At 56.1% G+C, this 25,347-nt stretch overlaps 6 protein-coding genes across 6 annotated transcripts; 4 read left to right on the top strand and 2 right to left on the bottom strand.

Moving 5' to 3' along the window:
• Nucleotides 1-1,212: 1,212 nt before the first annotated feature.
• D7B24_009566 (uncharacterized protein) lies at nt 1,213-2,446 on the top strand (the record flags this gene model as incomplete). Its single annotated transcript, XM_028643636.1, has 3 exons — nt 1,213-2,049; nt 2,107-2,248; nt 2,316-2,446. The coding sequence occupies 3 exons, from the start codon at nt 1,213-1,215 to the stop codon at nt 2,444-2,446; spliced, it is 1,110 nt and encodes a 369-aa protein (XP_028492832.1).
• Nucleotides 2,447-3,090: 644 nt separating this feature from the next.
• Nucleotides 3,091-3,823, bottom strand: D7B24_009565 (uncharacterized protein; the record flags this gene model as incomplete). Its single annotated transcript, XM_028643635.1, has 3 exons — nt 3,091-3,135; nt 3,231-3,290; nt 3,614-3,823. The coding sequence occupies 3 exons, from the start codon at nt 3,821-3,823 to the stop codon at nt 3,091-3,093; spliced, it is 315 nt and encodes a 104-aa protein (XP_028492831.1).
• Nucleotides 3,824-6,216: 2,393 nt separating this feature from the next.
• On the bottom strand, nt 6,217-9,189 carry D7B24_009564 (uncharacterized protein; the record flags this gene model as incomplete). Its single annotated transcript, XM_028643634.1, has 9 exons — nt 6,217-6,231; nt 6,288-6,871; nt 6,919-7,010; nt 7,064-7,212; nt 7,266-7,883; nt 7,945-8,631; nt 8,704-8,877; nt 8,930-9,081; nt 9,135-9,189. The coding sequence occupies 9 exons, from the start codon at nt 9,187-9,189 to the stop codon at nt 6,217-6,219; spliced, it is 2,526 nt and encodes an 841-aa protein (XP_028492830.1).
• Nucleotides 9,190-11,543: 2,354 nt separating this feature from the next.
• D7B24_009563 (uncharacterized protein) lies at nt 11,544-13,635 on the top strand (the record flags this gene model as incomplete). The annotated part of the gene is made up of 3 exons (XM_028643633.1): nt 11,544-11,589; nt 11,657-12,465; nt 12,517-13,635. 3 exons carry the CDS (start codon nt 11,544-11,546, stop codon nt 13,633-13,635), a joined length of 1,974 nt encoding a protein of 657 aa, XP_028492829.1.
• A 5,368-nt stretch (nt 13,636-19,003) lies between these two features.
• D7B24_009562 (uncharacterized protein) lies at nt 19,004-21,376 on the top strand (the record flags this gene model as incomplete). Its single annotated transcript, XM_028643632.1, has 1 exon — nt 19,004-21,376. One exon carries the CDS (start codon nt 19,004-19,006, stop codon nt 21,374-21,376), a length of 2,373 nt encoding a protein of 790 aa, XP_028492828.1.
• A 2,312-nt stretch (nt 21,377-23,688) lies between these two features.
• D7B24_009561 (uncharacterized protein) lies at nt 23,689-25,317 on the top strand (the record flags this gene model as incomplete). Its single annotated transcript, XM_028643631.1, has 1 exon — nt 23,689-25,317. The coding sequence occupies one exon, from the start codon at nt 23,689-23,691 to the stop codon at nt 25,315-25,317; it is 1,629 nt and encodes a 542-aa protein (XP_028492827.1).
• Between the last annotated feature and the right edge of the window lie 30 nt (nt 25,318-25,347).

Below are 25,347 nucleotides of genomic sequence, written 5' to 3'. Positions count from 1 at the left end.
GAGGGCATCTTAATATAATACTATAAACTAAGTATTTAAGATCTAAGATCACAGGTCCCCGTAACTACGACTATATCAGGTAATTATAGTTCTATAATTATCGAGAGGATTACGATCCCGTAATTACTAACCTTATAGTTACGTAATAGGCTTTACTTATTACCTATCTACTATACCCGTAATATAAAGGATACTTATAGTATAATAGTAGATTAGATATTACTTAGTAAAGCGTATAGTATATAAAGATTAAGGGCTTTATCCTAGTGCTTTATAATTATAGGTATATACTTCCTTTAACCCTTTTTAGCCTTTTTCTTAGAATATTAGTTAAGTATATAGCTATTAAGGCGAGCTCGAGTAATAATTTCTAGAGTTTTATCTATTTCTTAGAGTGTTATAAGAAGATAGAAGAAGTCTTTATAGCTAAGAAGACTTTTTTAATAAGTTAATATAGGTAATAATACTAAGGGCTAGGTCTAGAGATATATAGAGTATCGTAATAATCGGCTTAGCGCTCGATAGTAAACTAAAGCTAGTAATACTATAATATAACCGAAATCGAATACTTAGACGGAACTATAGTAGGACTACGCTCATTTCTAGTAAGTCACCCTAGAGTCACTATAGTCACCCGTAAGTCACCTCGATCATCCGAGGCTCGCCCTAATTACCTATCCTAATACCCGCCTAGGGGGGTATAAAGCGGCAGCAGGAGGTGAGCACGGGGGGAGCGCTTAACATAAATTTGTCGTGATGACGTGCCATTAGCTAGAAAAAAATACCTCTCGGATTTCAAGACTTACTCCAGCTTTATCGGCGTTTCGATGTCTAGCCTGTGCACGATTGAGTAGATTTGACATTTGTGACGTGTCGAGAACTCATTACTGTTAATAGGTTATATGATAGTGCTGAAGAATTCTTTCCTGCTGTGCATGTCTGTCTGTGCACAGCTTTATTCACTGGTTCGCACTGAAATCCGTGAATATTGGGAACGGAATTGGGACATACGTAGGCCAGGTCGTAATGATTTACAGTAAATCTAATTCACCTGCTGCAGGACATGTGTCCCGGCTACAGGAAAAATAGAAAGAACCCCTTGATACTTATTAAACATTGAAACGCCCACAAACAGCTCTGATATACAACGCCTTGGAACCAGTTGTTGCAGCACAAAGCAATCTCACACGCGGCATCAGCGAGGCTAGCACCATGATGCGCTTCAAATACCTCTTTAACTTCTTGTTCCTCCTGCTATTCATCTCGACCACCACCCACGCCTTCACCTACTGGCTAGACCGCACCTGCCTCGCCTACCCAGCCGGTCCCGGCAAAACCCTGAGCCTCCGCGATGGCGGCGTCTTCGAAGAAGTCTTCCACATGGGAAGACGCGTTTCCGAGCGCATGGACCGCATGGGTATCGCGTCCACCAACGCCTGGGACAGGGACTTTGCGCGAAGCTACGCCTACATCTTCAATGACGACAAGGCACGATCGCGAGGCATCGAGCGCAGCTGGCAGTGGAGGGAAAAGTACGGCGGTGATGGCAAGGACACGGTCTACAACGTGGTATTCAGTGGGTACAAGACTCTACATCCCATGGAGTCCGCGACGGCCAAGACGGAACTAACGACGGCAGACACAATGGCGAGCATCGGAAACGACTGGACGGAGACGAGAGTCAAGCTCGAGGCCGATGTGCGATTCTTCTGTGACAACGGCGCCCACTGGACGGCGGACCCGGAGGGTGAGGGCTACGGGAGCTTTGACAATAATATGTTGTCCGAGATCAACTGCAACTCGCCCGGTATGCAGGGTCAGCTGATGGCGTTCGAGACGCACGACCGCATCTCGTACACCGACCCTGTCGACAATGGCGACGTCTCTCTCATCACGATTTATGATGCCGCGTTCGAGAGGGGCAGGAGCTATGGGAACTCGGACATTCGCCTGCCGGCGACTATAAAGGAGATGCGCAAGCTGGGAAAGGTCAAGAAGGGGGCCAGGATTGACCACTTCGAGGTGTTGTCCTGCATTATCCTCCATGAAGTGGGTTATCATTGCTCCAGCTAGTACCAGAGGGTAAAGAAAACTGACATTTGACAGCTAACGCATACTTGGCAATACCTCCATGAGGACCACACTCCTGACGAGGACGACTCTGATACCTCAGAGGCCGAAACTGGTGGCTGGGAGTCCGTCCTCTTCCAAGACGAGGACAAGGGAGCTTTGAATTCGGACTCGTATGGTACGTGTATAGACTTCGGAGCAGCGCAGAAGCGTTGACTAACGTATGTAAGCTTTCATTGGAAAAGTTGCGCTCCTACTCGATGGGGCATCGTTGGAGAAGAAGGGCTACACGCTCGATCGCGATTATGTTACCAGTCCCGAAAAACTTGTCAAAGGAAAGATTCGCCACTATCACGATCTCCAAGGAACACCATGAAAACAATGACGCCAACTAATACGTATGTGGGTGTGGCGGGCTGTCGTAGACTGGTGTTCCGGATTCGGCTCGAAACGGCTTTCCGACAGTTCTAGCAGGCAGGGAATTCGTGGCTCGCCCAGTAAGTCAAGAAAAATTGACTAGTCAGCGAAATGCAATTGTCCTCTTCCGGCGGCCGTGCGATACCTCGGGAGGGATTTCTCATCTGTAGAGCCAGATCTCCAAAGTTCCCTCTGGCAAGCGTTATCCAGATGTGATGGAGCGCCAGCAACACTCAGTGTTTCTCTAGAGCTTAGCTGTAGCTATCAAATGGATGAACCAGGCTCAGAGATGTACATCAATGACATCACAGATGCAAGTCATGACACGAGCCATTGCAGCTGGAACAGATGGTGTATGAACATTCAGCAGCTAACCCTGGCGCCGCAAAGCACTAGAAACAACAAACAAACAGCCCGTAACATCAATCGGGGTCGAGGTATCCTGCCAAAGAAACAGACGCGTGGTCGTGAGAAGATCGAAAGGGGAGGGTTAGGCGAAAAAAAAAACATTACAGCCAAAGGCTTTCCACGCCAGCACAGGCTTTGTACATATAGCTATGGTACGCCCTTGGGGACAGACGCATAGGCTTGGGTGCTCCGGAATCACTTGGCGACAGTCTTGGGCTTGGCCGTCTTGGTAGTGGTGGCCTGCTTTCATGTCAGTCAGCGCATTCTGAAGAGTCATAGACCACATGACGAGGCATATCGGTCCAACGAAATGGGTGCGGAGAGTGGTTTCGCACCTTCTTTGGCTTCACAACCTCCTCAACCTTCTTCTCGACCTTGTTCACAGCAGTCTTAGCCTAAGAAAAGAGATCAGTCCTGATGCCAGCTTGGTGTATTCCCGGTGCTGCCACTTCAAGGAATGCAACTGCGGGGAGAGGCAGGGGTAGCGGCAGGAGTGGGAGGAACGGGGTGCCGCAGAATGGTCGCAGGATGCAACGTGAAGACACATATATGACGCGCCCGGGCATCGAGGTCACAGAGGAGGAGCCGTGAAGCCATGAGAAATGACCAGCACGTATCCAAGTCTACGACTGAGGCATCACGCGCTGCGTTCCATCCAAGGGCATTTCTACTTGTTCGAAGGGCACGGAGCCAGAACCGTCAACATAAACGGACGTACCTTGGCAACAGGGCCGTCCTTCTTAGGGGCTGTCTTCTTCTTTGTGACACCGGTGGGCTTGGCTCCCTTGACAGCAGGCGCGGCAGGAGCCTTCTTGACAGCTGGTTTGGTGGTAGTCTTCTTGCGCTGGGTGACGGGCGCAGTGTCTACTGTCTCGAAGATGCGCGGCTTGGAGTGGCCGGTTTGCGAGCGGGTGCCTTCACGAGCCATTTCTGCAGATTGGAGGGATAGTATTCGAGATAAAAAGTCGCGAGATCTCCTGCGGAAGAGGTCAGAGAGTGCGATCGTGATGCGACGTATAACGCGACGTGTTGGGAGAAGAGAGAGGAGGGCAAGAAGGCAGCGCGTTGGGCGCGAGATTAGGATGCGACAACACCCGCGCGCGCATGGCGCCTCGATATGGTCGCTCGGTTTGCGATGGAGCTTCGCGTCTCTGTTTGGCGAGGGTCGGTGTACTTACGACTGGACTTTCGAAGCTACGTGTAGTATGCGACGACAGGAATGAGCTTCTCGGTGGGTGAAGTGGTAGGAATGGTGAGCGGTGAAGGTGGGAAGGTGGTCTTGTTATGATGGGAAGGGGGGGTGGTCGAGGGGGGAGGCCGTCGCAGAATACGTGGGAGGGGCGGACCAGCTGCGCCTGCCTGACAGAATGTTGCACCAGTTGCTCTTGCGACCTCAAAGGACCACCTGGGAAGAGGCAAGCGTAGCCCGACAGACTCGACCCAAATGACACGAGCGCGCAGAAAGCCACCAGGATGGACTGGGACAGGATGGTTCCTGCCCGTGTCCCGCGCTCCGTGTTCCAGGCCCTTTCTGGCTTTGGTGGATGCTCTTTCTTCCTCTTCTTCTCTGTGTCATTCTTTCCCTCATCTCTCCACCCTTTCCCTTGGGCCCCTTGGGCGCCTCGTTCCCCTGTTTTCGTCATTCTCCATTTGTTGCTTACGATTCTTCTTCTTCTCCGTCGTCTCCTCTTGCACTAGGATCTCTTCTCAACGCCTAATCGTCCCGTACTTTTTGTCTCGTTCTTCACGAAACACACTTCTTGCCTCTCCCTTTCTCTGTGATCACTGTTGATGTGCCCCTCTGACCGTTATTTATCATGGTCAGCAATCTTCCGTCAATTTTTCCCCATCACACCATGACACGTCAACTTCTCAAGATCGTTAGTTGTCTCCCCTCTTCCGAATGCTGCCGACCGTGCCTGCCATCCCGCCGACCATCGCTCATCCGTGAGCACCACCCTCGGATGCGATGCTGGCGCCTACAAAATGTGGCAGCTCCGTCACTCAACTATTTACCTCCTTCAACAGTGACGGGCATCACTCTTTGCGCCTCTGCGCTGACCGAGCCGTTTCTCGCACCCGCAGCCCCCACTGCGGGACACTGCGGGACGCCAAAGGGACCCTTGATCTAGCCCGCTGAGCTGTCAGGGCCCGGTGGTGGCACGAGCGACCCCAATGCCACGCACTCGTCGCTCGCCAACCTTACTTTGCTGCCCCACAAAGCCCCAGCGGCATGTAGGTATCCTTGACCTGGCGAGGGGCAGGCATCGTGGCCAATCGAAGCTATTCACGAGATGCGAGAGGTCCTCGACTGGATCTTTCGAAATCATCTTGCTGGAGTGCTTTTTTCCACACCAGCAAGCCGGGGCAGTCACTATGAAGCTTTCCATACTGAGAGACTTTTTCGAGACCATAGTGAATCGGGCGATTCAGTACTACGACATCGTGGTGATCTTGAACATCATACTTGACCCCAATAATGTACAACAGAGCAGGACGTAATGCAGCGCACACATCCCCTTGCTACACCCAACGCAGTAGCAGCAGACTTGGAATTTTTTTGCACTGGTGAGAAGTCCATCAACTCAAGCGGCCGTGGCTTTCGAATCGGAATTGTCGCAGCCTCATCGCCTCGAGTAGCTTTTAATGACACAAAGACCACGGTATGCCCAAGGACACGAAATCTCCGAGCGTCTATATCCGTGTCATGGTTGTGATACTCACACCTGGACGCGCTTTTGGGGTGGTCGTTTCATGTCAAGCCATTTGACCTCGGTATTTCAACCTTGGAAGAAACCTTGCCATTGTCTCGGGTTCTCTTTCGGGCTATGGCGCTAGGCGGGGCTTCTTCGTGTCTAGACGAGCGTGATGAGATGGGGATTGAAACGAGGAACTGGTAGTCATCCTACTACAAAAGGATCATCCCATCCACGAGCAAGGCTGTACCCACGGTAACTTGTGGGATGTTCCCGCTGACAATACCACGAGGACTGACTTTCTAGGGTCTCACATTGAACAACACGCGGCCGGCAAAGATCACTCATGACAGAAATTGAAGCCACGGTTCGATATGCAACACAAGAACATCAATAGCGAAGGCCTTGTCTCACAGTTCACCCCCACTCACCACGACAGAGCAGAAGCAGGTGACGGAAGACGCACGAAAAAAAGAACAGGTTGAAATGATATGTACGGCATGATGCATGGTGCCAAACCTTGATATGAACAGTCAGGCAAGTCAATATGGACAGTGAATCGAATTCGGCCCCAGGCCTACACCCTCTCTCCCCCTATCTTCTCCGTAAACCAATATCACCCGCTTCAGCTGCTGAGGCACTGCATATTGAGGTTAGTATTCAGAGTGTCGAGCATCTATTGTCGGAAAAACTTACCTGGCTGTAGTATGGGTTCAGGTCCACGCACTTGAGGCCGGCAGCGCACTGGAAGCTGCCCCTCCACTCGAGGCCGCCGCACTGCTGGTAGATAGGCTGGCCCTTGCCGGCGGGGAGCGCGAGGATCTTGGCGGCGGCGTGCTCGGCGGCGACGACAAAGTAGGCGGACGGGTTGGCGGTCACCATGCCGGGGAAAATGGAGGCGTCGACGACGAAGAGGTTGTCGGTGCCGTAGACACGCGTGTTCGTGTCGACGACCGAGTCGCCGTTGTTGATACGGCCGTCCTGGTTGCCGAGCTTGTTGGTGCCGATCCAGTGGTTCGCGCGCCGGTTGCTCGGCGACACGACCATGTTCGTGACGTACTGGCGCGCCGTCGTGCCCGGGGCCGGGTGGAGCCACTTGAGGTTCGGCACGTTGGCGAGCGCGCGCTGCAGGTTCTCGATACCCTTGATCACGGCCTCCTTGTCGTTCGTGTCGATGAGGTACGGGATCGTCGAGACGACCGTGTTGAGGGCTGGGGTGATGGTCATGCGGCCGCGAGACTTGGCGCCGCGGCCGAGGTATTGGGAGATGGTCAGGGCACCTAGTTGGTTAGTCGGCGGTAACTGCAGATGCGATGGCTGGACTTACTGCCATCTACCTCGCCCTCACTGGCTTCCATGCGGGCGGTCCACTGGAGCTGACGAACGACGTTGTCGGCGCCACGAATCTCCTCAAAGAAGCTGCTTCGTGTTAGTATGGGATGAGAAAAAGAAGGATGGCAGGCAGCACTCACAGAGGTCCGATGTTGGGGGCGGACTGGGCGAGAATGCCACTGCGCTGGGTCAGGTACTTCTGGATATCGGCCTGGTACGGGGCCGTGCCGTCATAGGCGGTGTAGAAATCATAGAACTGGACGGAGGGGTGCTCGAGCACAACATTGGTCTGATATACTTGTCAGTGCCAAAATGTGCAGTGTTTTAATAGTCGATACTCACGTTGGTGTGGTCCTCGAGGTTGTAGCCGACAGGCAGGTTGATCCACTGGTTGCGAGAGATCATCGTCGATCCATCACGCGTCGAGTTGGAGACAACATCGAGCTGGTCAGTTGGGCCAATTCCGCTGCGCAGCAGAATCTTGGCGCTGCCAAATGTGCCCGCGGACAGGATGACACGACCGGTCACGGCAGTCAGGGGAATGACACCTTGGAAGCCGCCATCCAGGTATGGCTCGACTTCGACGCCCGTAACGTGACCGCCCGAGCGGATGACGCGCCTCACCTGGGTGTTCATGATGAGCTTGAAGTTTGAGCGCGCATTGGCGGTGACGAGGTACGTGGCCATGGGACCGCCGCGCTCGCCGTTTGAGTACATGTAGGGCGTGTATCCAAAGGTGCGGTTCTTCGCGTTCGGGTTGGCGTTGAAGTCCGTGTCCCTCCAGCCAGCAGCGGCGAGACCGTTACGGAGCACGTCCATGCCGGCACGGAGGGAGATGACGCCGTCCCGCGATGGCCTTGTGGTTCCGGGGATGCGATTAAAGACGCGCTGCTGGGCGGCGGCGACATCGCTAGCCTTCCATCCGGCGGGGAAGTTGTAGTCCCAGTCAGCAGCATAGGGCTATGTGTATCCGTTAGTGAAACTCTCTCGAGCGTTTTTTTCAGTATCGGCAAGCACTGACCTTCCACCACAAGGCAGCGTTGATGGCAGTGCCACCACCGAGGACACAGCCGGCCATCTGGTCAGTATCACGGCAAGCAATGCCGGCCGAGTCGTGCCAGATCTCGTTGCAGAGACCCGGCACATCGAATCGGGTCAGATTCGTGTTCGCGAGCCAGGTCGGGCCACGCTTGCCACCCCAGCGCCCCGAAGAGGGAGGACCCTTCTCAATCAGCAGTACCTTGTGGCCGGCCTCGCTGAGCTTGTCGGCAAGAGGGATACCACCAGCGCCAGAGCCTACAATGATGTAGTCGTAGGCCGTGTTGGGGACTGGAACACCCGTGACGGGCGTCTCGGGCACCGACGTTGTAGTCGGGCCAGCGCCGCCGGTAGAGGTGGGTGTGCCGCCGCCACAGTTTCCGGTGACAACCTTGTTGGCGAGCTGCGCCCAGGTGGCATAGTTGGCGTTGGTGAACCCGGGCGTGATGGCGCCGCCGTTGATGCCCTGGCTCGCGTGCTGCTCAATGACGAGGGCCGAAGGGCAGACGGCGTTGCCGGGTGCCTTGTTGGAGAGGGCCCACGAGGTGACGATGAAGCCCTGGGTCGTGGCATGACCGCCGACGAAGCCGTCCTGCTCCCAGTTGAAGCAGTTCTGGCAGCGGTATTCGAGGCTGAAGCCAGTCGCGGTGACGCGTGATGTGATTTGCGTCTAGGACGCTGGTCAATACGTGATAAACTTGGCGTCTGCGATTCGCAATTTGGAAGGGGGAATCGAACTCACGATTGTGGCTTGTCCCTTGTAGTTCTCGACCGACTCGCGCGAAGTGGCAAAGTGGAACGAAGTCAGGACCTCGCCCTCGTACGGGTGTGCCATGAACAGCAGACTGTTGGTCATGCTGGGCATGAGTGAGAGACCGCACCATCCCTGGTCCTCGCCGGCGGGCGTCGGGCAGTTCTTTGCGCACGTCAGAAATGCTGGGCCGGCGATGCCAAGTCGATACACTTACAATGTAGCCGAGGTACTCGGTGGCGTCCACAGTCAGTGAGTTGGTAGGCAGAGCAATACCGTACGTCATGCCAGTAGAGCCCGTGTACGACTGGTAGACGATGCCGGTATCCGGACTCGTCCAGTCGGTCTGGCCTGCGACTCCCTCGAGGACTGTGTGCGAGTTAGCTCCGGTCGTGGCTGGCAGGGGTCGTGTCGGGACCTACAGGAGACGGCGGCCAGGAGGGCCGCACCGGCGCCAACACGGCTGAAGAACCTCATCTTGGTGTCGAAGAAGGCGAGAGAAAGCGTTGCAACCGATGAGCAAAGAGCACCGACGGCCTGGAACGGGATGTCTGGATGGTTTTAAGGCGACTACGAGGAGTTTCATCCTCGGGAACTCTGCGCGGCGGGCATCTTGGCTCTTTGGCTGCTTCCTTGGTCGATTGGTCGATCTGACCAAGGAAGAGCAATAAACCATGGGACATGGTAGTCAATGGCATACACACGAACCACGTTCGCCTCCTGGGCTTGGAGGCATTGGCAGGGCCATGATGTTCTCTTCCGTGCCGAAAGGGGCATAGCGGGGATCGGCTCCGGTTCCAATGTGACAGGTCCATATTGCCTGGGTGGGACGAGGAGCGGCACGGTAGACAACACTGCGTCGATTAATTGCGAAAGATCAGTTGGCTGGTTGAGAGGGGTAGGCGATGCGGGATGGCGGCATTTGGAACGAACAACGGTGTTGCAATGATGTAGGTACGCTGAAAGAGAGGCTACTTTTGAGCGTCTGAGAGAAGAGATGAAGTTTGTGGGGGCTAGGATCTTGACGATCCCGATGAGCAGTGAAGTTGTTATCGGGCCTGCCTCGTGGCCTTGCACAGCAATCTTGCGCAGCCTTGACCAACGGAGATCACTCTTGAGTCGGGCTGTGCCATCAGCGATCCACCAACCGCCCAACAGTTGCCGGATGTGGGAGTACGGAATGTGCGATGCGGTCCTTGCGACACCCCACATGAAGCGGAAGCTCAGGTTGGTGCCGCCGTGGGAAAAGCCCTAGGGTGACGGTCGCTTGATCCGGGTTTCCCAAATTGGGGCATGTCCAGTTTTCTATTCGGCCAATGCGGTGTGTCTAGAATGTCAGCTGGGACCATTTGAGAGCAAAGTGAACGAGAACCTGGGCTTCACGCCGGCATCTGTCTCTGACAGAATGCGGGGGATTGGTGAACCACAACAGGCTGAGTAGCGCGAAATGTCCAAGCGCTCGGGTGAGCTGCAGGGTAATATAGATCAAATGAACTCTAAGAGATTCTTGCTCACTATGAATCAGCAGAACGGGGAACTGAGCTAAGCAAACGGTCATCGTATCCCGCCGGTTCTCCTCTTCGGGATTGTGCTGGTTTGCTGACTCGCAGACGACGCGAACCGCGTAAGCTGGAGTGATAGCGCGTGGTCGCATGGGCAGAGGCGGAGGCAATATACCATATATCTGGAGGACCAAAAGGTTCCTGCGCTCGGATGACGAGTCGGCAGATACTATCTGGCAGCCAGGGCGATCCGCTGACCTGACATGTTTGGTTCAATGGTAAGCCACGTCCCATACTGGTGGTTCGCATCGATGTCTCTTCGCCATGTTGCAGCAGCAAGACAGAGAAGAGATGTTGAACGTCCCGTCATGATATTGGAACAGAAAGTTCCCGGCATCCCAATGACTTTGCAAGACCGTGCGATATAGGGAAAATAAGGTTTGCTGACAACTGGCTTCCCCAATGAGCGTTTGTGTGCGGACCCAGGAAAGCCGAAGAACACGGTGCATAAACGTCATGCATGAGCTAGGAGTTGGTTGTGTATGGAGAGAAGGAGAGCTGTCTGTTTTGAGGCGATAGTGATGCATTGCTCAACATGATTTAGGACGGGCATGATGGCGGAGCTTTCCTGCCTGGAGGACATCACGATCTGTTCTGGCCCGCTGTGAGAGCTGACAGCCAACACCACCGGCATTTAGCCGGGGCACTGTGTTTTCCTCTTTCATCAGACACAGCATGGGAGGAGGACAATAATACATGATGTGGCCATTCCACCCTCTATCGCGGTCGAAAACTTCACCATGAAAGTTGAATGCAACAGCAAATACCAGTATCTCTTGCAATTTTTTTTTTTCAATTTTTTTTTTCTTTTTTAAAAAATTCGTCATGAGTCTATGTGGAGTGCTTGACTTTCATTCGCCACGCTCATCTGGAGTACTGTAAGTCACCTGTAGGCAGCAGCATGCGCACTGTAAATGCACAGTACGCATCGTGTCTTTTGTCACAACCTCATCCCATCGACTTCAATCCCAATCCAGATTCACATCAGCCTCGAACAACCCTCGAACACGATGCATACGAGCGCAACTTCTGCATTCCTACCTGCTAAGATTACGGTCCAGGGGATCTGTCTCGACTTCCAGGCTTCTACTTGATGCTCGGGACACCCTGCTTTGTCCGGCAGTGGCCACTTCGACTCGCTGTCCAACTAGACAACTTCAATCACCTCTTCATCTACGCGCATTCTTCCCCTTTCCGAGTCTATCTCGCATATGGCTCCCACAGGTGAAGCTTGAGAGACTCTTGGTTTTATAAAGCTCCCTTCTGAGCATGTCGACTTTTAACGGAATCGTCAGAGAGTTCCCAGACATTCGAGGTTCGTCCAAACCACCGAGTTTTTGTCACCTCTATCAACTGCGTGGATTAACGCTGACTACCACCAGTGGATTTCTTCCGTCGCTCTATCGACCAGCCTCCGCCGCTCGCATGCTTTTTGAGCCATGTCCACAGCGATCACCTGGCGGGGCTCGAGAGCCTGCGCTCTCCCTTTGTCTATTGCTCGGCCGCCACGAGAGAGATTCTACTCCGTCTGGAACGATATCCCTGCCGCATCAACTTTGCCAAGGGTATTTTGGAAGCTCGAGTACAGACCTTCAAGGGGTTGAAAGGCCTGTTGAAGCCTATTCCCCTGGACACACCCACAGAGATTGAACTTGCTCCCAGCCATTTAATTCAGGTGACGCTCATCGACGCAAACCACTGTCCCGGAGCCGTCATGTTTTTGATAGAGGGCGATGGGAGGGCTGTTCTTTACACCGGCGACATTCGAAGTGAGCCATGGCACGTAAACTCGGTCGCTCGAAATCCTGCTTTGATCGAGTACACCCACGGCAGCAAGACGCTCGACAAAATCTACCTGGACACTTCTTTCATCGACGACGTCCCCTTCCAAACCAAGGCTGAGGGCATAGCGGAGCTTCTAGGGAAAGTCTCACGGTATCCACCTGATACCATCTTTCATTTTCAGGCCTGGACGTATGGTTATGAGGAAGTATGGATCGCGCTATCCAAGGCGCTGAAATCACGCGTGCACGTCGACGACTACAAGATGAAGATCTTCAGCTCCCTGCAGGCGAAGCCGGAGAATGACCGCTTTGGCCAGTCTCTTCATCTGTGCCGCGAGTCGCCAGCTTTGACGGGCTACATGTGTGGCAACGCCTATCGACCTGGATGTCTCGCGACTGATGAGAACGTACGTCTACACAGCTGCGAAAAGGGGAATTATTGTCCAGTTATCGAAAAGGGACCAGTCGTATGGATCCAGCCCATCATTGCCCATACGACTGGCGGCATTGACCGTCTCGAACACGGCATCGGAGGCGGAGCAGACGACCTCGAGCGCGAAGTTGAGCTTGACCTTGTGTCGCCTACGGATTTGAATCATCTTCTCCAAATGCTGGGCGACAATCGGATTGTTTCCGAACCGACCAAGACAGCAGTTCGGGATATACTATTGAAAAAGCCACTCAGCGGACGCAACGTTCCCTTGGACCTTGACATGAGCTGTTTCGGGGACAAGAAAGAAGCAGATGTCGTGGAGGTGATGGCCTTGATCGGAGAGAAGCGCGCGCATCGCCCGGATGAAGGAGATGCCATGTTGAATGGTGCAGAAAACGGACTGCCCAAAATGATTCGGTTCCCCTACTCCCGTCACTCGCCTTTGCCAGAGCTGCGTCATCTGGTAACGACATTTAAGCCCAGAGATGTTTGGCCCTGCACCGTCGATCCAATGACCTGGAACAAGAATAATGTCACCATCAGAGGGCTCTTTGGTGATTGTTGTTCTGGCACTCTATTCGCACATGATGCTGTCATGAGGGCATGGGCCAAGGATCACCAGCGGACGCATCGAGCCGAGTTTGAGGTTGAGGAAAACTCTCCCGTTTCGGGGCCGTCAGCCATCAGACACGCTCAACCGGCGGTGGTGAACACATCGCCACCACCAGCGCATTCGCCACAGCACATCACCGAAACCGTTGAAGAAGTCTGCAAATCCGCAATCTGGGCAGACGGGCAGTTGACCGAAGAAGGGATCGAAGTCATTGAAGGCAGCTGTCGCGGAAAACGCAACTTTGTGGCCTTCGTCGGAGACGCCGATAACAGCCAGGACACAGTGGCGTCTCACGCATCCATCATCAGTCAGCTTGTGGAAGGTGCGTCGCTTGTGCGGGCCGACGCGTACGAAGCCATGCTCCGGAATCTCGGCGGTGGCGAATGGACATCAATCGGGCTGCTTTCCACGACAGATAATCATACCTACGCCTCTCAGGACCCGACTGCGGTATCAGATGAAAAGGGCGTCCGAAACAAACGAACACGGGCGGTGCAGCGCTCCCGAACAGTTGGCATCTCAAAGCCGTGACACACAAGGCCACTCCGTGAGCGGTGGTCCGCCACCAAGAGTCTGGGCGCAGGCCGATGAGAGGCGGGGGACCGGCCCCGCTGCGCCGTTGTCTACGTCCTGTGACCTTTGGTCCGTCAGGGTACAGAGCGTTCATGGTGTGAGATGAGTGGCTGGCGACGAGGGGCCCGACACAAAGCCACTTCTCCCCGCCTCTCAAGAAGACGACGGACCACGAGCGCTGTGACTCGTCGAGCACAATGTCACAACCATCTCGGTCTTGCCTACCAACAGAGGAACCACAAGCCGCCCCGATATTGTTAGGTAGCAACAATTATGGGCTTGTTTGGCACGTCACACACGTGAGGCAGCCTTCTTGGACTGTCCCGTGCCGCCGAAAGCGAGCGAGGCGAGCCCATGGCACAAACTATAGGCTGCACGTGCAGGACGAGACTGGGCCGCACGCGCCCTCTTTCGTGACATCAGCTAAGCCCACTCATGATGTTCTGGGCGCGGAGGGGGCGTCTTTGCCAGTCTTTATCAGCGACGACCAACCTTCCTTGCCTGTGGCGCGATAACGACAGAGCAGTCTCGGGACGTGGCACGGAAGTGAAGAGCTTTGGGCGATGGATTAGGCAGTGCGGAGAGGGGTCCGGACTGGGGCAGGGAAGCTCTTGAGGGACGCCCCCTCTCTGAAATTTTGTGCGCAATTTGGTTCACCGACTTTTACCATTCTCGTCACTGGTATCTGGGCTTGTCGGTGATGCCTTTCTTGCGAGGCGGTTGCTGATTTGGTATCGACGAACCGATGGCACGTGTGCCACGGGTTCAGGGATGGGAAGGAGGGGGAGAGAGTACTGGCCAAGTCGGACCTCGGAGGTGTCAGGCTTGGGAGGCAGAGAAAGAAGAATGGGGGTGACAGGCGGAGATGTTCGCGTCCCATTTTGGAAGCAGATGCGGACCATACGACGACGGACATGGCTTGAGCATTTCTGCGTTGTGGCTGTACCATTGCGACGCCGCCACGAGACCATCCGAGATGGGATCTCGAGGCACTTGAGATTGTGCATCTCGCCCATGGTCTCAGGGACTACCATGGTATTGCCAGGGTGGTGGATGGAGGACACTCTTTTGTCGTTCCGCGTTGGCGGGGAGCTCTCGCCAGAACCCTGCAGATTAGATATCACCCCCTCAAAAGCCTGTGGGGTGGGACCGAGGAACACCTCGATGTTAGTGCCTTTTGCGGAGGACGCCGCTCCTCGATACGGTGGCCCTTCTGACGTGCAATCAACCCGTTGCACGGATGACCTCTGTCAGCAGAGGTCCCAGGCCGTGGGCCTTATGCAGCGGGACATGCTGGCAGGCTCTGGGTGGGTAAGATGGCAGATCCCCGACTCGCAAGTCTGCTCGGCAGGTAGCCATCGTCCGGTTGGGTCCTGGACAAGGTCAGATAGTGAGGCATGGATGGCTGGACGGTTCCCGGCGCGAGTGGCTTGACTGTTGTTGTTTTTCGGACTCTGGGGGCCAGATCGACAGGTCAGGAAGGTCAAGCGAGGTCCGGCGGGCGTGCTTCGTCTATCTTGGAAGCCTGCTGATCATGGAGCAGGCAGACGGCCTTGTGGATGGCATGGCATGGCATGGCATGGATTGCTACCACAGGTGCCGATCTGCATTTTCTGCTAGAACATTCATGGCTGCTATACGAGAAGATCGACGTCAAATGTTTGGTTTCACAGGTCAACCCAGTTCCCCCAGATCTGCCGTGCCAGATGGATTTGCCGTGAAGGCACAGGGCCGGCATGTGAGTGGGCAGAACCAAGCCATCGACTGACGAGGACGTGATCAGCGGTTCGACAGACCAGTCCGCCGGCCCCAGCGTGTGGGGAAAGCAGTCCGAGATCGAGATGGGAAACTCATCAGCTGTGCTCGGCTGGGTGTGGCTTTGGCGACGGCGACCCTCCGATTCGCATGGCCTCGCCCTGTTTTATCCTTTCTTTCTCACAGTCTCGACACCAGCCAGGTAGACGGCGGTGGTTCGTGATGAAGGGCGGCGCCGTGATGGCCTAATTGGGAGGCTCGGTCGCCAGAGTCCGGGCCTGTCCCCCGCAGACGATGAGACGAAAGCACGACGTTGAGAGGGCCGAGTGGTCTTTTTGCTTGAGGCTACGAGGAAATGCGTGCGGGTGGTGCTATGGGTGAATGCGCCAGCGCTGACTGTGATTCGACAAGGCAGGGGTGCCATTGAGAGAGCCGGGGGGAGGGGGGACGTAAGGGAGGGGAGGGACTCTTGCATCTGCGTCTAGAGAGCGACTTTGCAATGTATGTGCCTAGGTTCGCTTTGCTGGAGCCCACTTTCGGAGGATTTCCCTTGATGTCGGGTCGACGAGAAAAGGGGGGGGGGTCCGACAGCCAGTTGGGGGTGGGGGTTTGTGGTCTGGTGCCTGGGCTTGACAGCGGGCAATGGGTAGGCTATGGCAGGGAGGACACCACACAACGTGCTCAGAGCTTGACTGTTTTGGGGAGAGTGCAGATGGGACAGATGCCGGGGAGGAGAAGCCGAGCTCGAGTGTCACGGTCGCGCCTCGGAAGCTGGGCAGTAAGATGAGGCATCTCAAAGGAGAAAGAGGGAAGAGCGTCAGGAGGACAATTGGCATGATGAGAGGCTTCAGGGGGGCTTGGGGGGCTTGAGGGCTTAGGACGGTCGATTTGGAGCTTGAGCGAAAGCGGCGTCGACGGAGGGAAGGGCTTGTCCCCAGACGGTGATGCCATCGTCAAGTACTGTCCGTGTTCACGCTGATTGAGTTGCTGTGCGGTCCGTCGATTCCAGGGTACAACGGGCTAGGGTACAGGCTAGACCACGGAATGGGACCACGGGGGCTCGATGATGGGGGAATCGGGAATGGCGAGACGGGGGCTCGAATGGGCATCTGCTCATCTGGCGGCTGTGGCCTTTACCATGTTGGGACGCACAATGTGGGTTGGGGGAGGGGGTTAGTACTTCGGGGGAAGCGAGGACAAGATTGGGAGTGAGAGAGAGCGAGCATGGGAGGCGAGAGTCAGCAGTTCGCCGCCAGGGCCGCGAGCCGATGGGCAGGGTTGAGCGGCATGCCGTCAGTATGCTGAACCGAAATGGTGTCTCTGTTGGTGCTGCTGCTTCAAGTTCGCTTGAGACGCGGACGTGTGTTTGGCGCCTGGGTGCGGCTCGGAAGATGAAAGATGGGCATCGAGCATCATCAGCGACATCGACAAATCGCCATGGACATTGCTCAAAGCGTGATCATCGGCATCAGTATGAGATTCGCACGGGAATGGCGACAAACTCAGATGCAACGCTGATCATTTCTGCCCCGGGCTTTTGGCGTCTTTCTTGTGTTGCGACAAAACCGAGAGCAGGAGAAAGGATGGGAAACCACAGCTCGCACCAGAGAACAGCATCTGGGCGGGCTTCGCCAAAAGCCGAAACAGACAAGACGGAGCTGGCGGCCCTGAGGCCTGGAGAAGCGATACTTCCGCCACCCATACCGGGCTGGTTAGATTAAAGGTACCTGTAGCCGTCTCTCGACTTGGGTGAGTGACCTGCCTCCACAGGACTCGGCCCTCCACACGACGAAGAAAGACAGAGGCAAGGCAAAGGTCAGCTGTCCAGACCAAACTCATTGGCCGGAGCAGGCGGCCGACAGCACAAGCCAGAGGGAGGTCTAACCCCTTTCTGCCTTGTTCCCCCCCATCTCTTGGCCCCCATCCATACCATCTCGTCCACTCAGAGAGCCGTCTGCGTGAGGATTGGGGTCGCCGCACTTTATCCAGCCACGGGTTTCCGGGCCGCCGGGAAGCGCTTGCAGCAACGGGTTTGTCGCCCGCGTCTCTGGGGTGTGGTGGGCGCGAGTGCTGAGGGACCATGAGGGTCGGCCCCCTGGTCCCTCTTCCCCCGACGGTCGCCTCTCCCGGACTAAATCTATCCCTGCGGGACCCCAGCTGCTGTGTGATGCTGATGGGGGTTCCTGGGTCGCCGTGTCAAGCGACTCGCGCTGCAGTAGGCGAGCGGGCCAGGCGGCCTGGACGGCTCAACGGTGCGCTTTTTGCTGGAGCGTCTCTGCTCCATAGCATCTCTTTTTGGCCTGTTCCAGGATGAACGCCCCTAGGACTGGGCCGGCCAGGTAAAGGATGAATTGATCGAACAGAAAAGAGAGAGTGAAAAAAATAATTGTGGAAACGGCTTTCATGTTTTGGCTGCTCAGGCGGGTAAAAATATACTTGATAAAGGCTTCAGTGTGCCCCAGGCTTTGGCCCCCCTTCCCGCCCCCCTTTCTGGAAGTTCTTGATCAAGGTTTGGTCGTTGCGACACTCGATCACGACCGGACAGACTGCGAACGAATATTGGACGACGAACCCGGATCTTCGTCTTGGGTCGACTCGAGAAGCAGCAGCATCACGACAAGATACGACACGGAGGAGGTTGTGGTTGTCGAGAACCCCAGACCGGCCGGTACACGCACAGCACCGACCCCCGCTTCCCTCGCTTCGACTGGGTTGGTCAGAGGGTGAAGTCACAGGTCACAGACGCAGCACACAGCACACAGCATACGGCTAGACACTCGAAGGACACAGAGAGAGAGAGAAAGAGAGAGAGGACGGCGCAGGGCAGCAGAGTTGTGGTGCCCCCACACGGACAACGGTCAACGCTCCTTTCATTGGGAAGATTTCTTAGGTTGTTGGTCACTCGGCTTCGCTGGCGATCCGGATATTCGGGGTTGTCTTCGATCACCACCTACAGCCTGAATGAAGCCCGAACCTTTGGCACTCACTCACCAACACTACAATTACGATCCCACACCAACAACTACAACAATCTTCTCCTGTTGAGCTTTGCTTGTCCACGACAGCGACATTCAACAAAAAAAAACAAAGCGATAGGAGAAATCGCCGGAGAATCAAACGAACTGCCCGGACTATCCTACCCCATCGACTCTTCTCTGTTATACCCTACCTACTCTTCCTCTTTTCGCGCGACACTCCCCTATTGGACAGGCGACCTCTCCGATTTCTCAGCCCACTCATCTGGCACCCTCCAACCATCCATCGCCCGTTCATCCCGTCGCGCATTCCCCGTTTTCCGTTCCCTTCCAGGACTAGGCGCTGTGGTGCCCTCCACACCTATCGCCCCCCCCCCCAGGACCAGGATTAGACCCAGGCTAGCCTGGACCCCCGGAAGCACGAGAGCCACAGGCCAGGACAGGCTGGCGGAGGATTAATGAAACAGGCGGCACGTGGCTGACTGTTGCTGCTGCTGCTGCTAGTACAGAAGTACTTGGAGTAAAGAAAGAAGAGGAGATCAGCGAGACAGAGACAGAGACAGACAGGAAAAGGGCGAATCGAGAGGCCTGCCACCATGATCTTGGCCCGATGGGCCGCTGGGCCAACCGCAGCGCCCCCAGACCCTCCGCCGGGCGAGGGCGAAGGCGGCACGAGCCAGGGACAGATCCCTGAGCAAGGCCCCGGACAAGTCCCTGGACACGGAGCAGTCCCTGGGGCAGTACCTGGAGCTGGAGATGGCGCCACGACCAAAGTGGCCAAGTCGACTCCGGGCAAGAGGACGAGGACCGGCAAGACGAGCCGCAAGTCCAAGATGAATAAGAAGACGGCGTCGTCCACCCCGCCACTGTCTTCTGCACCCGCGTCTGCAGGCGCATCCAGGGCCACATCGCTGTCCCCAACCTTTCCCTCGCCCGTCGCCGTCACACGGCCGTCGACGAGGACGACGTCGAGAACCTCGTCCTCCTCCTCGGCGCCGACGACGAGATCGACGAGAACACCCACTGCCGCCAACACAAACGCCAACGCAACCCCCACCACATCACCACCCACCACCTCGGCCGCCGCCATACATCGGCGCGCCTTCAGGAACATGGAGCCGCCCGTTGTGTCCTTCTACGGCAACGAGCCCATTCCGCTGCCGTCGCGCTTCGCCGGCGTCAAGCGGCGGCTCATCACGGGCCACGAAGCCGCCGTCGAGGCTTCTTGGCGCCGCCTGCTCGTGGCTCTCGCCCGTGAGATTGACGAGATTCAGCGCCGCGGCGCCGAGCTCATCCCGACCATTAATTTCAACGACATCAACGACCCTGTGCGCGTCGACGCCTTTGCCCACCACCTCAAGCGCTATGGCGTCGCCGTCATCCGCGGCGTCGTGCCCGAAGACGAGGCCAAGGAGTGGGTGCAGGAAACCCGCGAGTATCTTGACACGAACCGCGAGTTCAAGCCGCCGGCTCTCCACGATCCGACCTGTATCGACCTCTTTTGGACGCCCGTCCAAGTCCGAGCGAGAGCCCATCCCAACATGCTGCGTGCCCAGCGCTTCGCCATGAGCTTCTGGGAGTCGACGGACGACCTGCACATCACGCGATGCCCCGTCAGCTACGCCGATCGTCTGCGCATTCACAATGACAAGCTCGGCGCCGTGGGCCAGCAGAACGGCAACTCGGCCGCCGACTCGCTCTCCGCGAGTGCATCGTCCACCGTCATCGCCCAGGTCGACAGTGGTTCCCTCGAGCGCTGGGAACCTGATGGCTACGGGCGCGGCGGTACCTACGAAGCCGTCTTCCGCGGTGACTGGGAGTCCTACGACCCCTGGGATCCAGCCGGTCGCGTCGGCGCCACCACGGATCTCTACAACGGTGCCGGTGCCTGCAGCGTCTTTCGCATGTTCCAGGGTATTCTCGCCCTGACCGACATTGAGCAGGGCATGGTGCGCGTGCTGCCTTCGCCTAAGCTTGTCGCCGCCTACTTCCTGCTGCGGCCCTTCTTCTCCCCACGCCGTCCTCCTCCTGAGCAGCCCGATGGCGGCAAAGCTGATCAGTGGGCCGCCTACCTCGATGCCGACAACTGGGCCCTCGACCCAGAACCCTCGACCGTCATTCACGGCGCCGTTCCCGGCCACGCCCAACGTATCACCGAGCGCTGGCACCCCCATCTTCACATGCGCCGCAGTCTCGTCTCCCTGCCTGCCCTGCAACCAGGTGACTATGTCATCTGGCACTGCGACGAGGCATACTCCATCATCAGCGGAGGCACCCGTCTCGGCGTGCCTCCTTCTATGCAGACAGAGTCGAACGAGCTCTCGCTGCTAACTTACATGCCCGTCTGCCCCCTGACCCAGACCAATGCCCTCTTCCTCGCGCGCCAGCGCAAAGCCTTCCAGACGGGTCAGCCGGGTCCCGACTTTGACACCCTCAGCGGCCTGGGCAGCGAGGCCTCTCACATTCAACGCCCCGACGCCGCGACCATCGAGCGTTACGGTGGTGTAGAGGGTCTGCGCGCCATGGGTCTCGCGCCCTGGGACATTGAGCCCGCCGGCGCACCGCCGCGTTCGGTGCCCGCATCGGATGCGATGGACGTCGACAGCGGCGAGCCCCCCAAAGCGTCGGCGCCGGCCGAACAAGACGAGGACGAGAACGACGCGACGCGCTCGGCGTCGAGCCACAGCGAAGCCGAGGCCGAACTTCTGCGCCTCGCCAACATCATCCTGTTCCCGAGCCGCTATGACTTTTACATCCCCGGCGGCTCGGGCCGCAGCGGCAGCGGCGACCGCACGCCGCGAACGGGCCTCGTATCGGCGCCCGTGCTCAACAACGGCATCACGAGCGGTACCGTGCCCGCCTCGGCCCCGGCCGCCTCGTCGGCGCCGTCGGCGCCCAGAACCAAGGCGCCGCCGCCCAAGACGGCCGTCAACGGCGCGGGCCCGACGGCCACGGCGGGGCCCACCTGACGGCGTTGGTTGAAGGGGCGATGGCGGCGCGGGCTCGGACGGAGGCTCACGGACGGTAGTGCTGGCGGCGACGACGACGCCACTACCGACAGTGAGTCTGTCATCCACGACGAGCCCGTTGCTGCCGCTGTGTCGGGGGAGCGGGACGCGGCGCCGAAGACCCTCAGGTCCGAGGCGCAGGCTGTTGCCGTGACGGGGACCACAAAGGCACCCGTCACTGCTTCGGTCACTGTCACTGTGACGGAAACGAGGGCTTGATTCATGTTATATCATGGGGCTTGTCTCTTTTAGACTTTCTGTTGCGGGTGATTGTTGCGCGTTCTGTGGACTGAGGTGAGTGGGAGATTGGAAGGTTCGCCCCTTCAACGTGACGCCAGATGGCATAGACTACGGAGTGTAGTGAATTGGTGGAGGCGGTGCAGACGTCAAAGATGCAATGTGCATATGAATGAACGATAGGAGCACGAGTGAAAGCACCAGAGCCGGGAGTGCTGGGAGGGAGAGATCCGATAGAGCAATTGACGTGTTGCTGCTTGTGGTCCGGACGTGGTCGAGTTTTGCGGTTCGTTGTCGTGTCATCGATCCAAGGCGTGCTTCCGAGCATGCGGCGATGCTGGTGAGACGACGATGGTGTTTGGGGAGATGCTTGGAGGCAGTCGTATATACCTAGTTCCATCGACTGGTGTTGTTTGGCTTTCATGATGCCGCGCCCTGCCAACTCACTGGGGGCGGGCTGTTGGCTTGGAGGACTTTGGGACTGCCGGGCTGCTACGCCTCGGCTTTACGTATATATACTCTCATTCTATACAAGGCGTGAATAAGTGTATCGGAGCCTGGCCTCTTGCGTGTCGTCACTGTCGTGGAGATGCAGTGTGATATGTACGTCGATTTGGGAAGTATTGTCACCACCTCTTTATTTTGAGGTGAAGTTCCCTCTCGGTGCTCATGGTACGATCATGTCATCGGCAGAACGACAGAACCTTGATTCTGCAGGTTATGAAAATGCTCCATTGATAAATCATTCTATTTCCTAGCCACAGGATGAAAGGCCGCACGCAATTTCGCGGCCAGTGGTGCCCTGAATGACTTTGTCTCGTATTGATGACCTGCTCCCGAGGCCTCCAGTTCATCAGTAGGGAAGACCACGAGCTTCCATAGTCGCTCCTGGATTCTCTGGCCGTTACCAACACGCACCTTGGTTTTCCCACTCAATCGAGGCACTCTCCAAGTGATAGAGGCTTGAAGATCGCAAGCAATTATCCAAAGTCCCTCTATTCTCTCCTCTTGGACGTTGAACACGGGTATACTGCCCTATTTGACATGACCGGAAGCAAAGATGACGTCGAAGTTACATCGCCCTATTAAGAAGTTATCACACCTTGGCGCTGCTGACTCGATACTGTATAACGTTGCAGCTCCCGCAGCCAACGACCATGAAGTCACATTTGACGATCGAGGTAACACGAATGGAAAGGGATCTTTGGAGCGAGCTTAAGAATGACAGAAATGATCGACAAGGTCTTGCTCACCGCTATGCCCCCTCATAGGTACCAGGCTTCCTTGATTAGCGAGAATCAAACATAGCCCTTGCTGGTGTTAGTATCACTGCATTTAGTTGTAGCACAAGCTTCTCCAGGCCTCTTTGAAAATTCTTTTACTCAGTCCGAAAAAGAAAACGTAGGCAACGCGTAATCTATCTGGCCTAGCGAGCGATACACTGATCAAGCGTTATGTAACCAAATACAGAACTGGCTGTCACGATCTTCTCACAATGGTGCCTGTTCGAAATGGCGGGCTTCGTCTCCGTTGAAAGTCTGTCATTCAAGTTCCAGGCACCAACACGTAGATATTTGAGTTTGTATCAGCAGAGTCACGAATCACACTACCAGGCGCAGGGGTCACGACGGACCTTGACCATGACTAGGTCATCCATCTCCCACCGAAGCGCGCCCGAACTGAATCAGAGTTCAACGACAATGTAATTAGAGAAGAGCGAATTGCGTTGTAGGGAGCATCCTAGCGTTGGGTGCTTTACCGATTAGATCACCGAGGATCTTCGTCGTGGTGGGGCATCAGCCGACTTCCGGTCATCGGACGCTTGACTAGCGAACACAGCCCTTTGACGACAGAGCGAGGAAATGTCCGAAGATGGGTGTCCCTTGCCCATCTTGGATATGATAGTGAGCACAGGATAACAGCGGTTTGTGCCTGATGGACTCATCTAAACCCGCGGTTTTCGTCCGGCCATTCCATGATTTACGATCTTCACGCAGATAAATGTTGAGTTAGGCCTGCTGTGAACACATCATACCATGGAAGCAGAACTTTGTCCCTGGGAGGACACCATCATCATTGCCGCTGCATCCGGCAACACGGACGAACTGCAACGAGAACTCGAGAAGGGCACGAACGTAAATGTCAGCGACCACGAATATCAACGGACGCCCCTGTACTGGGCTGTTCTCAGAAGCCATGACGCCGCCGTGCAGCTGCTGCTCTCGCACGGCGCCAATTCCAACACGCCCGAACCAGCCAGCGGGAAGACGCCGTTATTGGTGGCTGTCGCCGGGACAAAAGGAGGCCACGAGTCGGTCGTGAGGCGTTTGCTAGGGGCGGGCGCCGACACAGACACGCCTGACATGAGCGGCGACACGCCGCTGATCGTAGCCGCTCGCAACGGCAAGATTACCATGTTGAAACTCTTGCTCGAGGGCGGAGCAGACCCGAATATTTGCGACTGGAGACGCGGGCAGACTGCGCTTTCGCTTGCGGCAGAAGCCGGTCATAATGGCATGGTTGACTTGCTGTGTCTCCACGGCGCCACGGCGAGTCTTGCGGATGACCAAGGGATGACGCCAATGGCACACGCACTGGAGAACGACCATGAGGGCGTTGCTCGCAAATTGGCGGATCACGAGGCGCTTCACGATCCGCGAGACGCCGCCCAGATTCTGTCAGACACATTGGCAAGTGTGAGAGCCAAGATAGTTGATCCCTACGGCGATCTGAAAGACGAAGCAGCCCTCCCGCTGGCTGCAGCCGATGGCTGTGAAGGTGTTGTCAAAAGAACCCTCGAGCACGGTGTCAATGTCGATGTTACAGACGAGGATGGACGGACGCCACTATCTCATGCAGCCGGCAACAACAATATTGAGATTGCCACACTTCTGATGGACAAAGGCGCCGACGTCAATCCCCGAGATAACATGCAGTGGACGCCCTTGATGGCTGCGGCTGAAAGAGGACACGAACAAGCCATTTCGCTACTTTTGGAGAGAGGCGCAGATGTCAATGCTCGAGATGACAACGGCATGACACCTCTCCTCCTCATAGCCGCGGACGGAAACACGAAAGCCTTGACGCTGTTGCTTGATGCTGGCGGGGACCCGAGCGCCAGGGATCAGGTTGACAGCCTCACAATCATGGGTAGAGCAGCAGAAGCCGACAATGTAGCGATGGTCGAGATTCTTCTCGCTCGTAATATATCTCCCAGGGACGATGACAAAACCATTCTTTGTGCCTTGCATAATCGAAGCAAATTTGACAGAGTCGGCACCGATGGCTACAATTTCATCAAAACGCTTCTAGATCACGGGGCGGATGCTTACCTTGATGCCTGGGTCGACGACCGCCCACTTGTTGTCGCTGCTGAGCACGGCAACGAGGACATCGTGGCACTCCTTTTGAAAGCCGAGTGCAAATCGGCCGCTCTCAGACAAGAGCATATCAGGAACGCCATCTGTGTTGCTGCCGAGGAGGGCGAAGAAGCGTGCCTGAAGCTCCTCATGAATGAATATGTTCCTGGTGGCAAGGAAGTTGAGACTCCATGGGAATGGGCCAAGTCATACCACTTTGGGAGGTCCTACGAGCTCTTGAGACCCTATTTCGACCCGAGCAAGGGGAACAGGGAGAAACCAGGCGGCAACGATGATAGTGAATGAAATGGTAAAACTTACTCAGTTGGCAGAGCG

The sequence above is a fragment of the Verticillium nonalfalfae genome, assembly GCF_003724135.2.
Source record: "Verticillium nonalfalfae strain VnAa140/NRRL 66861 chromosome Unknown scaffold_97, whole genome shotgun sequence".
Classification (NCBI taxonomy): domain Eukaryota; kingdom Fungi; phylum Ascomycota; class Sordariomycetes; order Glomerellales; family Plectosphaerellaceae; genus Verticillium; species Verticillium nonalfalfae.
Note: the sequence above shows the minus strand (reverse complement) of the source record. Positions and strands in the feature narration are given on the sequence as shown.